Here is a 13,348-nt window from a genome sequence, read left to right as displayed (position 1 = left end):
GCTTAATGTATACATTGTGTATCCATTTGATCCATATATTATCTTTTTTGTTTTTTTGTTGCAATTGACCGAACATATTTGATCAATGCTTCTAATTCCAATCTAATTAAAATGTTCGAGAAACCTAAGCCACCAGCTTTTGCAAAGTCTGTTCTATGTCATACAGCTTCATGAACCAGCTATGCTATTTTGTCGTTTTCAAAGAAAAAATTATTATTATTATTATTATTTGTTAGAGCTATAAAATAAGAAAATAATAAAAACGCTACTTACGAGTGATTGATGTATATAAACTACTCGATGTTTATTAAGAGTTAGTTCCACATTGCTAATGTGTGGAAATAAATTGTGATATATATAAGATGAAAGGGCTACTCCTCCCATTACCAATTGGTTTTGGGATGGAACCTCATTCATCTTATTCCTCAAATTCTAACATGGTATCAGAGCCACTTGTGATCCGTTGTGAGTCCAAATTGCCACCGGTCCAAAAAGCCGTTTGTGATCCGTTGTGAGCCAAAGTGCCGCCGGTCCAAACAGATACTTCCGATGTCTCCCCTTTAACCTCCATTTGGGACCTTTCAGCCAATGTGCCAGTTTCCAGTGTTGGGTCTTTGACCTGTTTCAAAATCTACAAATTTTTTGACGTGTACACCCACAAATTTCCCGATATTTGGCCTTGTGGGATTCTTTCAAATGTCACGTTCGGTCTTGTGGTCTCTTAAAGGTCGTTCATTATACCCACACTTTCCAGGCCCAAACGTGAGGATGGTGTATTAAGAGTTAGTCACACATTGCTAATGTGTGGAAATAAATTGTGATATATAAGATGAAAAGAGTACTCCTTCCATTGCCAATTAATTTTAAAATGGAACCTCATTTATCTTATTCCTCAAATTCTAACAAGGTCAAGTGGCCAAATAAATATCGAAAAATATATATGTGGGGAATTATGAAATATAATGTAATATATATATAAAAACTTCAATAAAAAAAAATGAGTAAGCTATATTTATAGCTCAATTATTAAGGTATATAAGTTGGGAAAATGCATGTGACAAGGTATATATCATTGGCACGAAGCCATATATTTGAAATTATTTGTTGAGAATTATTGATCATAATCATAAAACCCTAGCTTTTCAAAACAAAATTATTAGAAGTATAGACTTGGTAATATGAACAAGTGGGTTATATATTCCATTTATATGTAAGATAAAGATATATAAGTTTTATAAAGTTGGTTATACTTATTGGTTAGCAACTTAAGACAAAAGGTCTATTTTTTTTTTCTTATTTAAGACACGTATTTATATATAGTATAGAGGGAAGAGCCAATCTGAGAAATTGTGTGTTTCAGGTGATCATAATTATAAATAAGCAAAATTTGAAAGACCCTTTTTATTTGCTACATTTCTTTTCTAAACCATTTATTCATCAATAAAGCATATTCATCGATTAGAGCACCAAAAAACATCTACTCACTAAAATAGTTTGATGGTAAAGTAAAAATGGGTAAAGAACAATATAACTTGTAACCTACTATAGCATCCATAATTTACTTCTCTCCACACCACCTTAATTAATAGTACAACTAAACCCAAACTTTTTACATAAAAAACTATAATAATAATAATAAATAAATAAATAAATAGTCCAATATGTATTATTTGTGTTATAATATAATAAAGAGAAATTTTATTTTATTAAAAAATAACATAATAATAAGAATACAAATTTAATTTAGTATTGTAGCTGATGAAATGGAAAAATATTATAGTGATATATTTGGTTGGTGATACACCACATATATTATTGTGGTTAGAGATAAACAAAGTAATTATAATGTTATGGTAAGGTCAAATCTACCAAGTTAAACATTATAACTTGGCTAATTATTAGTTCAAATATTACTTAGTAAGGTCAAATATATTAGTTCTTTGATAATGGAAAAAAAATGGTGTTTCATACACATTTACAAAATTTTTTATTTGATTTGAGTGGTGAAAATAAACTTATTTTTCTATATTACACAACAAAAAAAATTATTTTTAGTCATAATAAAACTTGTAATCAAAAATAAAAAAATTGTGACTAATTATAAATAATTATTTTTATGTTATCACTAAAAAGATCCATAGCTAAAAGTATTAGTCAAAAAAATTATAATTTATTGTGACTAAATGTATTTTTTTAGTCACAATACTTGTTGTAACTAAAATTAAATTAGTGACAATTTATATATAAATATTATATTTTAGTCACAAATAATTTTTTATTGTGACTACAAATTAAATTTAATAAAAAATTTATACTATGATTAAAAAATTATAGAAACTTTGTTTGTGGTGTTATTTTTGTAAATAGTGTTTCTTTCATTATTATTACATAATGTTGAGTATTTCCTTACCGAAACCTAGCTCCCTAATAAAAATATAAATTAATTTGCTTTGGATATTTTGTGTATTAAAATAATTAAATTTATTATGTGTAATAATCACTACAAAAAAAAATTTATTTTTAGTCACAAGGAAATTTGTGACTAAAAGTGAAAAAATTGCGACTACTTACAAATTATGATTCTTATGTTGTGACAAAAAGATCCGTGACTAAAAATATTAGTCACAAAAATTACAATTTGTTGTGACTAAATGTATTTTTAGTCACAATAATTGTTGTGATTAAAACTTAATTAGTGACAACTTGTAACTAAATATTATATTTTAGTTACAAGTAATATTTTGTTGTGACTAAAAATTATATTTAGTTATAGAAAAAATATATTGTGATTAAAAAATTATCAGTAAAAATAACAGTTTTTTTTTAATGATAATTAGCAAAGGAAATATACATATAATAAAGTTAGGAGTTGGGACAAGTTTAAAGAAGAGAACAAAATATATAGGTTAGATGTGGACCCCTCCAAGAAATGTGAGTAAAAACATGAAGATATATTATTCAAGACTATAAAATGGATATGTATGTATGCATTGACATAAAAATCCAAATGAAGAAAATACAAACAATAATAAAGAAGAAAAAGAAAAAGACCCAATGAAAACAAGAGTTGATGTATATATATAAATATAGTGATGGGCCACTCAAAATTTTCTATGTTGGACGCATTACTCACAAGACAACAGCTTTTGTTGGCCCAAAAAGCTCTAATTAATTTCTTTATTAGTTTCTAGTGTCCTTTTTATTTGTCTTCTTTTTTAGGTCTTTATTTTTGTGACAGAAGAAGAATTGTGTCACACTACTCTCTACTTTCTTCTAATAATAAAGTTAGATTGTGATGCTTCCAATTTAACTTTGGTTAACTACATAACACATATACCTTCATATTTGGAATTGGTGTTTGTGACAGTCAGTAGTTCTGTAATTTTTAAGGAGAAATATTGGATAAGTTATGCAATCTCACACCGTCTGAGAAATGTTAAGTGTAATAATTTTGAGACTGTGTAAATATGAGACTACATAGTTGAAGTGTAACGTCCCCGCTTCAAGCCTTTATTGAGCCCTTACACTCACGGAATAATGGCTCTTAAGGAGAAATATTGGATAAGTTATGCAATCTCACACCGTCTGAGAAATGTTAAGTGTAATAATTTTGAGACTGTGTAAATATGAGACTACATAGTTGAAGTGTAACGTCCCCGCTTCAAGCCTCTATTGAGCCCTTACACTCACGGAATAATGGCTCTTATACACGAGTACGCCACACTCTGGCTGCTTCATGGACTGATGACTGACCCTACAGACCAACACGAGTGTTTTCAGCGTGCTTTGTCCTCACTCACACGCTTCTTAGGAAAACTTCTCAGGAGGTCACCCATCCTTGAAATTGCTCCAGGCCAAGCACGCTTAACTGTGGAGTTCTTTCGAGATGGGCTACCGAAAAACAAGATGCACCTTGTTGATATAGGTAGTACCAATCAATCCATTTAAGCCATCTTCAACTGTGTAGTCCCATACCTACACAGTCTCAGAATCATCCCATTTGACCTTCCCCAGGCAGTGTGGGATTGCACAGCTTACCCGGTATTTCCCCTTACGGATCACGGGACAACTAACTGTCACAATCACCCCCCCTTACGGGGTCTGACGTCCTCGTCGACCACACTTCCGGCTGGGTCAAGGCTCTAATACTTGCACAGCTTACCCGGTATTTCCCCTTACGGATCACAGGACAACTAACTGTCACATGAAGAGAACTTAAGTGAATTGATTGGTATTATCTATATCGACAAAGTGTATATTATTTTTTAGTAGCCTATCACAATTAAAAGAACTCCAAATTTAAGCGTAAATCCGTAGAGGAAGACCTAATGGAAGTTTGAAACAGGGTATTACAGTGGTATCTTTACTTTGTAATGAGAAGTCTAAGGGTTCAAATCCGATACCATTATTTGTTCACCAAAATAGTGGAGTGTCTCCTAATATAGTGGTAGTATTGTTGTTTTCGTTTTTGTTTATGTTCCTTCATCGCAAACTATAACTGGTTTTTTATTATGATATTTTTGATAGATTTTATTGGATTCAAAATTTAAAGTAGATTTGAAGAACATAATTATATAACATATTATGTGTAATATTCATCATCAAAATATTCTAATTTTTTTTATATATAAATACAATATATGAACAATGAACTATAGAGCAAGTCATGCCAAAATGCTAAATAAATGAGTGGCAAATGTGAGATAGTTGATGAAATTTCTATCTCTCTTAGGATAATTATGCAGAGGCATAGGACACTCACACAAATAAATTAAGAAGAGAAAAATAAAAAAGACTAATTTTCATTAAATTCATCACAGATTTCCATGTTTCTTTTTAAAGATAAATTATAGAAACCACTCATTGGGATTCATCTTCTTCTTCTTTTCTTTAATCAACTGTGTTTTATCTTCTAATTAATGAAAAATATATTTTTTTGTTGTTGTTGTTGTGGTAGTAGGTTACAAATTTGTAACACAAAATACTATACTGGTTCTCTTTTCAATTTTCATGTTTTTTTTTCTTTATTATTGAAAATTACAATACTTTTTTTTTTTTTGGGTTACAAATCACACATCCAACTACGAATGAAGACAATCAAAATTTTCAACATTATTAGTTGGTAGCAACTTCAACATTACAAAGTAAGTTTTATTGGAAAATTCTACAATGCATACTCTATCTATTTCGATATTCAGAATTTTTTTTTTATTTTTACACTTCAAAATAGTTTTTTGGTTTTTTTTTTTTTTTTTTTTTTTTTTTTTTGCATTTTTACAGAATTCTACATAGAAATCTCTATTGCAACTAGCGCTGCAATCTAAATTACAACAAAAAATCGTATAAAAACCCTATTACAACTAGCGCTGCAACCACTATAGAAACCCAAATTGTAAACTTGAAAAAAACAGTACATGGAGTAATTCCCAAAAGAAAAAGTTTATTTTTTTTTTTAGGGTCGTCTTCGTTGTAGTTATTTTAGATATCCTGCAAAATTTTGTAAAATTTGAAAAAACTTAACACGCCTAAAATAATATTCAAGCATTCTATTTCATACACTTATAAAATAAAAGAGTCTCGCGTGCAACAAACTATTTAAATTCTATTTACGGTGTGTTAAGTTTTTCTGAATTTCTCAAATTTTGCATCATGTATTAAATAATTACAACGTAAATGACCATAAAAAATTAGACTAAAATATTTGTTTAGATGCCAAAACAAATAAAGAGTGCATCAATAGACTTCTTTAAAAGGGTGCATTGCAAATACACTTAATTTTATTTATGTAATCGTATAGATAATTAATATAATATTATAGTTTTATTTTTAAGTTAAATATAATTATTTTGCTTATATATTATTTTATTTACCTTTTCGCTTTTGAACAATTACCCTTTGCATTGTTAAATATAAATTTATAATATTTATATATTTTTTTAGTTTCAACAACCACATTGAGCTCAATTTAAGTTACAATTAATTTGAACAAGATACTATTTTTTGCCTAACATAATTTTTTTAAAAAATAATGAAAGAAGTTAAAATCTTAAAGAAAAAATAATAATTTTTTCAAATAAAAAGTATTATTTAGATTTTGAACAAATAATTTATTAATTCAGGTTTTTATTTTAATTTAAGAATCATTATAAAAAAATCTTATTTTCGTCACAATAAAAAATGTGACTAATTATAAATCACATTTCTTATGTTGTGACTAAAAGTTTTGTAACTAAAAGTATTAGTCACAAAAATTACAATTTATTGTGATTAAATGTATTTTTAGTCAAAATACTTATTGTGACTAAAACTAAATTAGTGACAGCTTGTATCTAAATATTATGCTTTAGTCACAAGTAATTTTTTATTGTGACTAAAAATCACATTTAGTAACAAAAAATTTATATTGTGACTAAAAGATTATCACTAAAAGTATTTTTTTAATATATATAAACTAATTTAGGCAAATATAATTCAAATTATTAATTTACAAATATGTACATATATATGATCATGAAATAAGGTGAAATGATAATAATAATATTAATATTAATAAATCATATGTGCATAGAAATTCTTGTTAGAGTGTTTCCCATTTTATTATCATTGTCTTCAACATATAATTTTATAAATTTATACATAATAAATTAAAATTTTGAAAAAAAAAAATTACAAAAGTATGTTAATACAAATTCATTTTCTTTTTTTATGCTTTGAACTTTTTATTTATAAAAATATTTTTTTAGTAAAAATAATAACATTTTTTTGTTATTTTATAATTGTCCTGAGATTGTTTTTGATTATTTTATAGTTTATTTAATTTATATTAACTTATAGTTTTTGTGAGGTTATAATAGAAAAATATATTTTTGTTATTTTAAAATTTTAAAAATATATTATTGTAAATAAAAATTTTAGATCGTAAAATTATAAATAAAATATAAAAAGAAAAAAAATTAATTATAATGCACACTTTAATTTTTTTAAATAATCTCTAAGAAAAAAATTGCAGCACTAATTACTTGGAAACATTAAGGATGGTCATTATCAACCATATATGTCTTAATTATTGCATACTTTTTAGCCTAATATAGGTTTGTTACATGTCTTCCCCAATATACAATCATGATTGTTCAATTTATACATTATATTTAAATATAGAGGGCCCTATATCCATATAAATATATATTGGTACCAAGAAAATATATTATTATATATAATTATATGCTTGCTTCTATTAGCATACTAAAGTTGAGCAATAGGAAAGATTTATAGTAAAATATATTTTTATGTAACAGACTATATATATATATATATGTGAAATGATTATGTACTAATAGTACTACACAAATCATGTCATCATATTATGATTAACATTATTGCTTGTACAATAATTAATGTATATTTTTTTTTCCACAAAATTGCAGAATTAGTTTAAGATATCTAAATTAATTTTGAAGTGATAATTTTCTTTAATTAACAGACTCCATTCCTTTTCTCATTTTCGCCCCTATTTCCTATTTTTTTTATTAGGCGCGATTTGAGGAATTCTCATTTATTTTTTACTGCTAATCTATGAGCTTTGGGTTCAAAACCTTGCACTCCCCTTTTATCTTACCTCTCTTTTACCAGTTTAGTTTTCTTTTCGGAGTTTCAACAATTAAATATTGTCTCTCCTTTTCTGAGTTTTTACAAATTAATGCTCGTTTTATGATTGTTTGAGATTTTTTAATTGGGATTCATTCTCCCTAATGGTTAGCCTCATTACAATCCTATAGAAATGATATGTATAATGTACAATCAAATATTATACACAATGATATGATAATCTTTTTAATCAATCACATTAAATAAATCAGTAGTTTTAATTATTTCACTAAAAGTAATATTATTTGGGTACATATTAATTACACATAAATATAACATAAACATATAGTTCAATTATAAGAAAAAAGAAAGATAAATTTTATTAGATTATTACAATTGGATCGATGTAGTAAAAATGATGTGTAATAAATAATATTTTTTCAACATGAATTGACATACAAACCAGAACAATAATTTATTGGATTAACTTGTGTGTTTTGATCATTAATTATCATCACAAGAAGTTGCACCAAACTTCCAAACTTAATTTGCATAAGATATATATATATATAGAGAGAGAGAAGATGCCAAAAATGATGTTGGGGACCCCATATATACATACATATATATATGTATATATATACATATTATATATATATATATATATGTTTATATGAGTTAGATTAATGGCAGAGCATGTAAGCCACATTTTACAAAACGGTTAGAGAAAGCATGCAACACAACACAGTCTTTTATCTGAATTAGCCGTACCACGAAACAGTGGCATCCATACTATACATACACTCATTTTTGTTTTAAAATTATTAAACAAAAATGTTAAAAATGCAATATTGCACTGTCTAGTACCACCTAAAATATTATATTGTAATTAAGTGTTATATTTAACTACTATAAAAAAAATAATTATTTTTAGTCATAATAAAATTAGTGACTAAAAGTAAAAAAATTATAATTAATTATAAATTATTATTTTTATATTGTGTAAAAAATATGTAGTTACAAATATTAGTTATAAAAATTACAATTTATTGTGACTAAATGTGCTTTTAGTCAAAATATTTAATTGACTAAAATAAAATTGGTGATAACTTATATCTAAATACTATATTTTAATTATAATTTAATTAAAAAATATATATATTGCGACTAAAAAATTATCAAAATCATCATAAGCAACCATATACAAAGTAGTACCTAGTGCTCCTATGAAAATGTTTCAATAATTAAGCAACCAAAATCAATTAATAAGCTTATGAAAAGCCAAAGCTTTCATATACATTAAAGGGGAAGAAGGAAGTTTCCCATTCCTAAATTCCTAATAGCATTACCATATTTTTGCTAAACAATATTAACCCTTTTCTTCTAAAAAGTTAATTGTTGTGGTTAGGTTGATTAATTAAGTTGATGATTACCCAACTTAATTAACCTCTTTCTTTCCTTTATTACCTAAACTTTTTTTCTCTTTTGTGGGTCCCACACACCATCACACCCCAAAAAGTCTTTCTTTTTCTTTCACCCCTTACCCTCATCTATTTATCTCACCACTAAAGCCTAAACCCAAAAAAAGTGATAGACATGATATGATATTCTATATTACTCTCTTTCACTCTTGAGTTTTTTTCAAGTAATAATGGGGAATTACAAGTTTAGGCTATCAGATATGATACCTAATGCTTGGTTTTACAAACTCAAAGACATAAACAACAAACCCAGAAACCAAAACCAAAAGAAGAAACCACCACCACCATCACCATCACCACCTTCTTCTTCTTCTTCTTCTTCTTCTTCAACGACAACAAATAAGTTGTCGTTTTCCATTAACCAAAAACACAACAACAAGAAGAAGAAGAACAAACCCAACCAACAACAACAACAATACCAATATTGCCCTTCAAGAAAATCTTACTATTTTACAAGAGATCTCAACAATGAAGAAGAGGAGAAATCATCATACTCTTCCTCACCAAGAAAAACATCCAAACACAGAATTAACAGGAGAAGAAAACCCACAACAACAAAATCATCATCATCACCATCACCATCTCCTAATAACTTCACCAATTCCTCAGTTTCTTCCTCTGGTTTGAGTTGTAAAGCCAAAATCGAATCCGTTTTCGCCAAACCCAAACAGATTGTAGATGACCCTGAATTCAGATGTGACCGGATTCTCACTACTTTTGATGAAAACGATGTCGTTATAGATGTAGATAAAGCTTCTCTTTGTTATTTGGGTCATAATAATAATAATAATGATGATGAACACCAAGTGTTTGATTCATTTCCTGAACTAGAACTCCCTCCCATTATAACCAAATCCAAGAAGAAACAACACAGGAATAGTAATTCTTCTTATTCTCCAGGAGTTAAGCTTCGAATTCATTCCCCAAGAATCGTCGGGAAAAGGATTTCAGGCGGCGGCGGCGGTGGCCGGAAAAGCGTGTCGAATGAAGAGAGAATGAAGATGATGATGAAGAAGAAAAGAAGCCTTTCTGAGAGTTTTGCCATTGTTAAGTCATCGTTTGATCCTCAAAAGGATTTTAGAGAATCAATGGTGGAAATGATTGTGGAGAATAATATTAGAGCTTCTAAAGATTTGGAAGATCTTCTTGCATGTTATTTGTCTCTGAATTCAGATGAATATCATGATGTTATTATCAAGGTATTCAAGCAAATCTGGTTTGAACTCACTGATCTTTCTTCTTCTTTCAAATAAATATATATAAATACATATATATTATCTTTAAATATTGTATATCATCATCTTCTTCTTCTTCTTCTTATAATTATTATTAATGTAGATTATCTTGCTGTTTAGTTTAGTTTAATTACATGATATTTTTGTATTGATCTTAAATTTGGAGCAAGTTGATGATCAATGACATATATATATAATTCATATATATGTATATGTATGTATCATAATATATATAAATGACATGCAAAGAGGTTATTGATTTAATTGGGCAGTTTCAACTATAGCAATTTAATTATTATGACAGATAAAGTTAAAACCTTCAGAAAAAACACAACAAGGTGTTAAAATTTTACTGAAATTTATTTATTATATATATATAAATAATATTTGTATATATATGTATGAGTGTCAAACTCAAATCTTTATGAAAATTGTAAATGACACATTTAGACAAAATAGATAATAGTACAAATTCATATATATAAATTATTTTATTTAATTATGTAATAATGTAAAGTAAGGTTGATTTGCATATCTTATTAGGTGTCTTTAATTTGTTTTTCACACTATCTTTTTAATTTTACCTATATATGTATATATTATTATAACATATAGATACATATAAGTCAAGGTAGCTAATAATCTATATATCTTTTTGTTTATATAAAAAAAAATAGAGTAGTGTGTGGCTTTCCTTTGTGGTTTTTGCTAGTGTCTTCTTCTCTAGTAAAAAACTAAAAATAAGAACAAAAATAAATGTGGGTCAATTGTGAATTTCTGTACTTTATATGGGCCCCTCCAAAAATACAAATCAATTTTGGGCATAATGTTTGATAAAAATTAGAGTAATTTGGGATGTAAATATTTAAGTTTAATTTTTTGTTGTAGATATATGTTTAATTTAATTTTGACGGTAATAATAATTAAGTTATATTTTTAAAATTTTGTAAGTACATGATTGTGAAGTATTAACTCATTATTCGTATGTCTTTTTTTTATTAGTATATTTAAATTAATTTTTAACTAAAAAATAAAACTATAATAATTAATTAGGGATTGTCATATGATAATTTATTTGACACTTTACAACCCGATAATTACATGAGGTCCAAAATTATAACTTAAGTATTATTACCGATAAAAATTAAATATATATTTATTTACTATTAAAAGTTAAACTTAAATATTTATACTATAAATTACTTTAAAAATGATTAAAATTAGGTAAACTTTTTGGGACCTTAATTCATACAAAAATGACTGACAGCTTCCACCAATAAGTACTTTTTTTTTCCATTTTTTTTTTTCATGTTCAAAAGAAGATGCACTTTATTTTTTTTTTTTTGATTCAAGCGTTTATATATTACATCATGTTTTACTAGGACTCGAACCCAGGACCTCCAACACTCACACACCCACCTATGGCCACTTGAGCTAGCCCCAAGTAGTTAAAAAAAAAAAAAAGAAGATGCACTTTAAGAACATTATGTTGAGTTTCTAAGTTTATTTTTTCTTGATTTATAAAAAATTTGATTAATGAGAAAATTTAAATAAAGAAGGTAGTACTGTCTCTTTCTCTGAGTACTGATATTCAGATTTTTGGATTCCACATGCCTCCTATGACCATTAATTTAGCAGCAGCCTTTGGAGAATTATGTAAAAATAAAAAATAAATGAGAAAACTTTATGCATGTATTTTAATTTTTATACATTTAATTATTTATTTATTACCATTAAATACTAATTAGATGACCAGTGTATATGTGAAAGTAGAACTTCAAAGCTAATATAGTAATAATTCAGTTAATATTTAACGGTAATATTCAGTTGGTGTCTTAAATTTGTAAAAAAATTAAATAAATATAAAAAGAATTTTGCTAAAAAAAAATTAAGTATAAAAAATCAAAATAGGTTTTGCTGCAAATAATATTATATATACATATATATATATATTATTATGTTGTTACACTCTTTTTAAAATTAAAAAATGTACCAAGAAAAGCTTTGGTAAACCCTAGAGGAAAAATGAATGAAGGCTTTCAAATTTTGCAGCTGTTTTATTGTCTAAAGCTGAAGAAGGTTGATTTTTTACAAAAGTAAAAGTTGTTTTTGAGTGTTTCAAAAAAGCATGCAAAATTTAGTGAAACTTTTATATGTAATTAATTTAATTTCTGATATGTAAGAAATTATTAAAGAAGTTCATGTGAACTTATTACTTTTTAATTTTTGTATTTTTCTACACACAAGTTTATGATATAATCATGTATTATATATGCAATCCAATGATTTTTTTTTAGTATTATTATATTCCCGAAATTAAAAATAAACTAACTATTAAAGAAAGAGTAATTAAAGTGATTATTATTTGTCTTTAGCTTAGAGAATTATTATGTATATATAAAATCTACCAATTAAATAAATGTTAGTGTAGTCTCTTTGTGGGACAAGGAGTGTTGACAAGCTTGGCATGCCTATTACATAAAGGAAAGTCATAACATTATTTTAAATATAAGTATGTATGTATGAGATATTATTATTATAATTTCCTAATTTTGCGCTTCAAATTAGTAATTAATTAATCCTTTTTCATATAATATATGTCACTATTTTAGATTGACTTGGGAATATATGTGGGAAGCTCTTATGTTTTTTATACTGACACTCAGAGTTCGCGGTAATTCAGAAAGGAAGAATTTATTAAGCTTTGTGAATTTATATTACTCGGAGAAGGTTAAGTATGAGATTTTAAGACTATATACGTATAAGGACTACATAGTTAATGGCGACTTAAATTAATTAATGGGTACTACTTATACTAATAAGATGTATTTTTTTTGGTAGCACATCACTAACGAACTCAAAACTTAAGTGTACTTAACCTTTAGCAATCTTAAGATAGGTAACTTCTCTTCCAAAAAGCGTGCAAGCCAAAATGGCATACTTATGTATACTATGTAGGCATGAGACTACACAAGTAAATTGGGAACTTGATATATTCATAGTGTCCAATTAATGAAGCTTTTTTTGAAAGAACCTACCATGAAGCAT

At 26.6% G+C, this 13,348-nt stretch overlaps 1 protein-coding gene across 1 annotated transcript; it reads left to right on the top strand.

Annotated features, from left to right (window-relative positions):
- The first annotated feature begins 9,157 nt into the window (after positions 1 to 9,157).
- Positions 9,158 to 10,571, top strand: LOC115698291 (transcription repressor OFP1). The gene has a single exon (XM_030625505.2). It carries the CDS (start codon positions 9,236 to 9,238, stop codon positions 10,316 to 10,318), a length of 1,083 nt encoding a protein of 360 aa, XP_030481365.2. The 5' UTR covers positions 9,158 to 9,235; the 3' UTR covers positions 10,319 to 10,571.
- Positions 10,572 to 13,348: the final 2,777 nt, after the last annotated feature.

Source organism: Cannabis sativa, chromosome 7, assembly GCF_029168945.1.
Source record: "Cannabis sativa cultivar Pink pepper isolate KNU-18-1 chromosome 7, ASM2916894v1, whole genome shotgun sequence".
In the NCBI taxonomy this organism is placed as follows: Eukaryota; Viridiplantae; Streptophyta; class Magnoliopsida; order Rosales; family Cannabaceae; genus Cannabis; species Cannabis sativa.
Note: the sequence above shows the minus strand (reverse complement) of the source record. Positions and strands in the feature narration are given on the sequence as shown.

Excerpts from the sequence above, each read along its gene's own strand:
- LOC115698291 (XM_030625505.2), top strand. The coding sequence starts at position 9,236 with ATGGGGAATTACAAGTTTAGGCTATCAGATATGATACCTAATGCTTGG.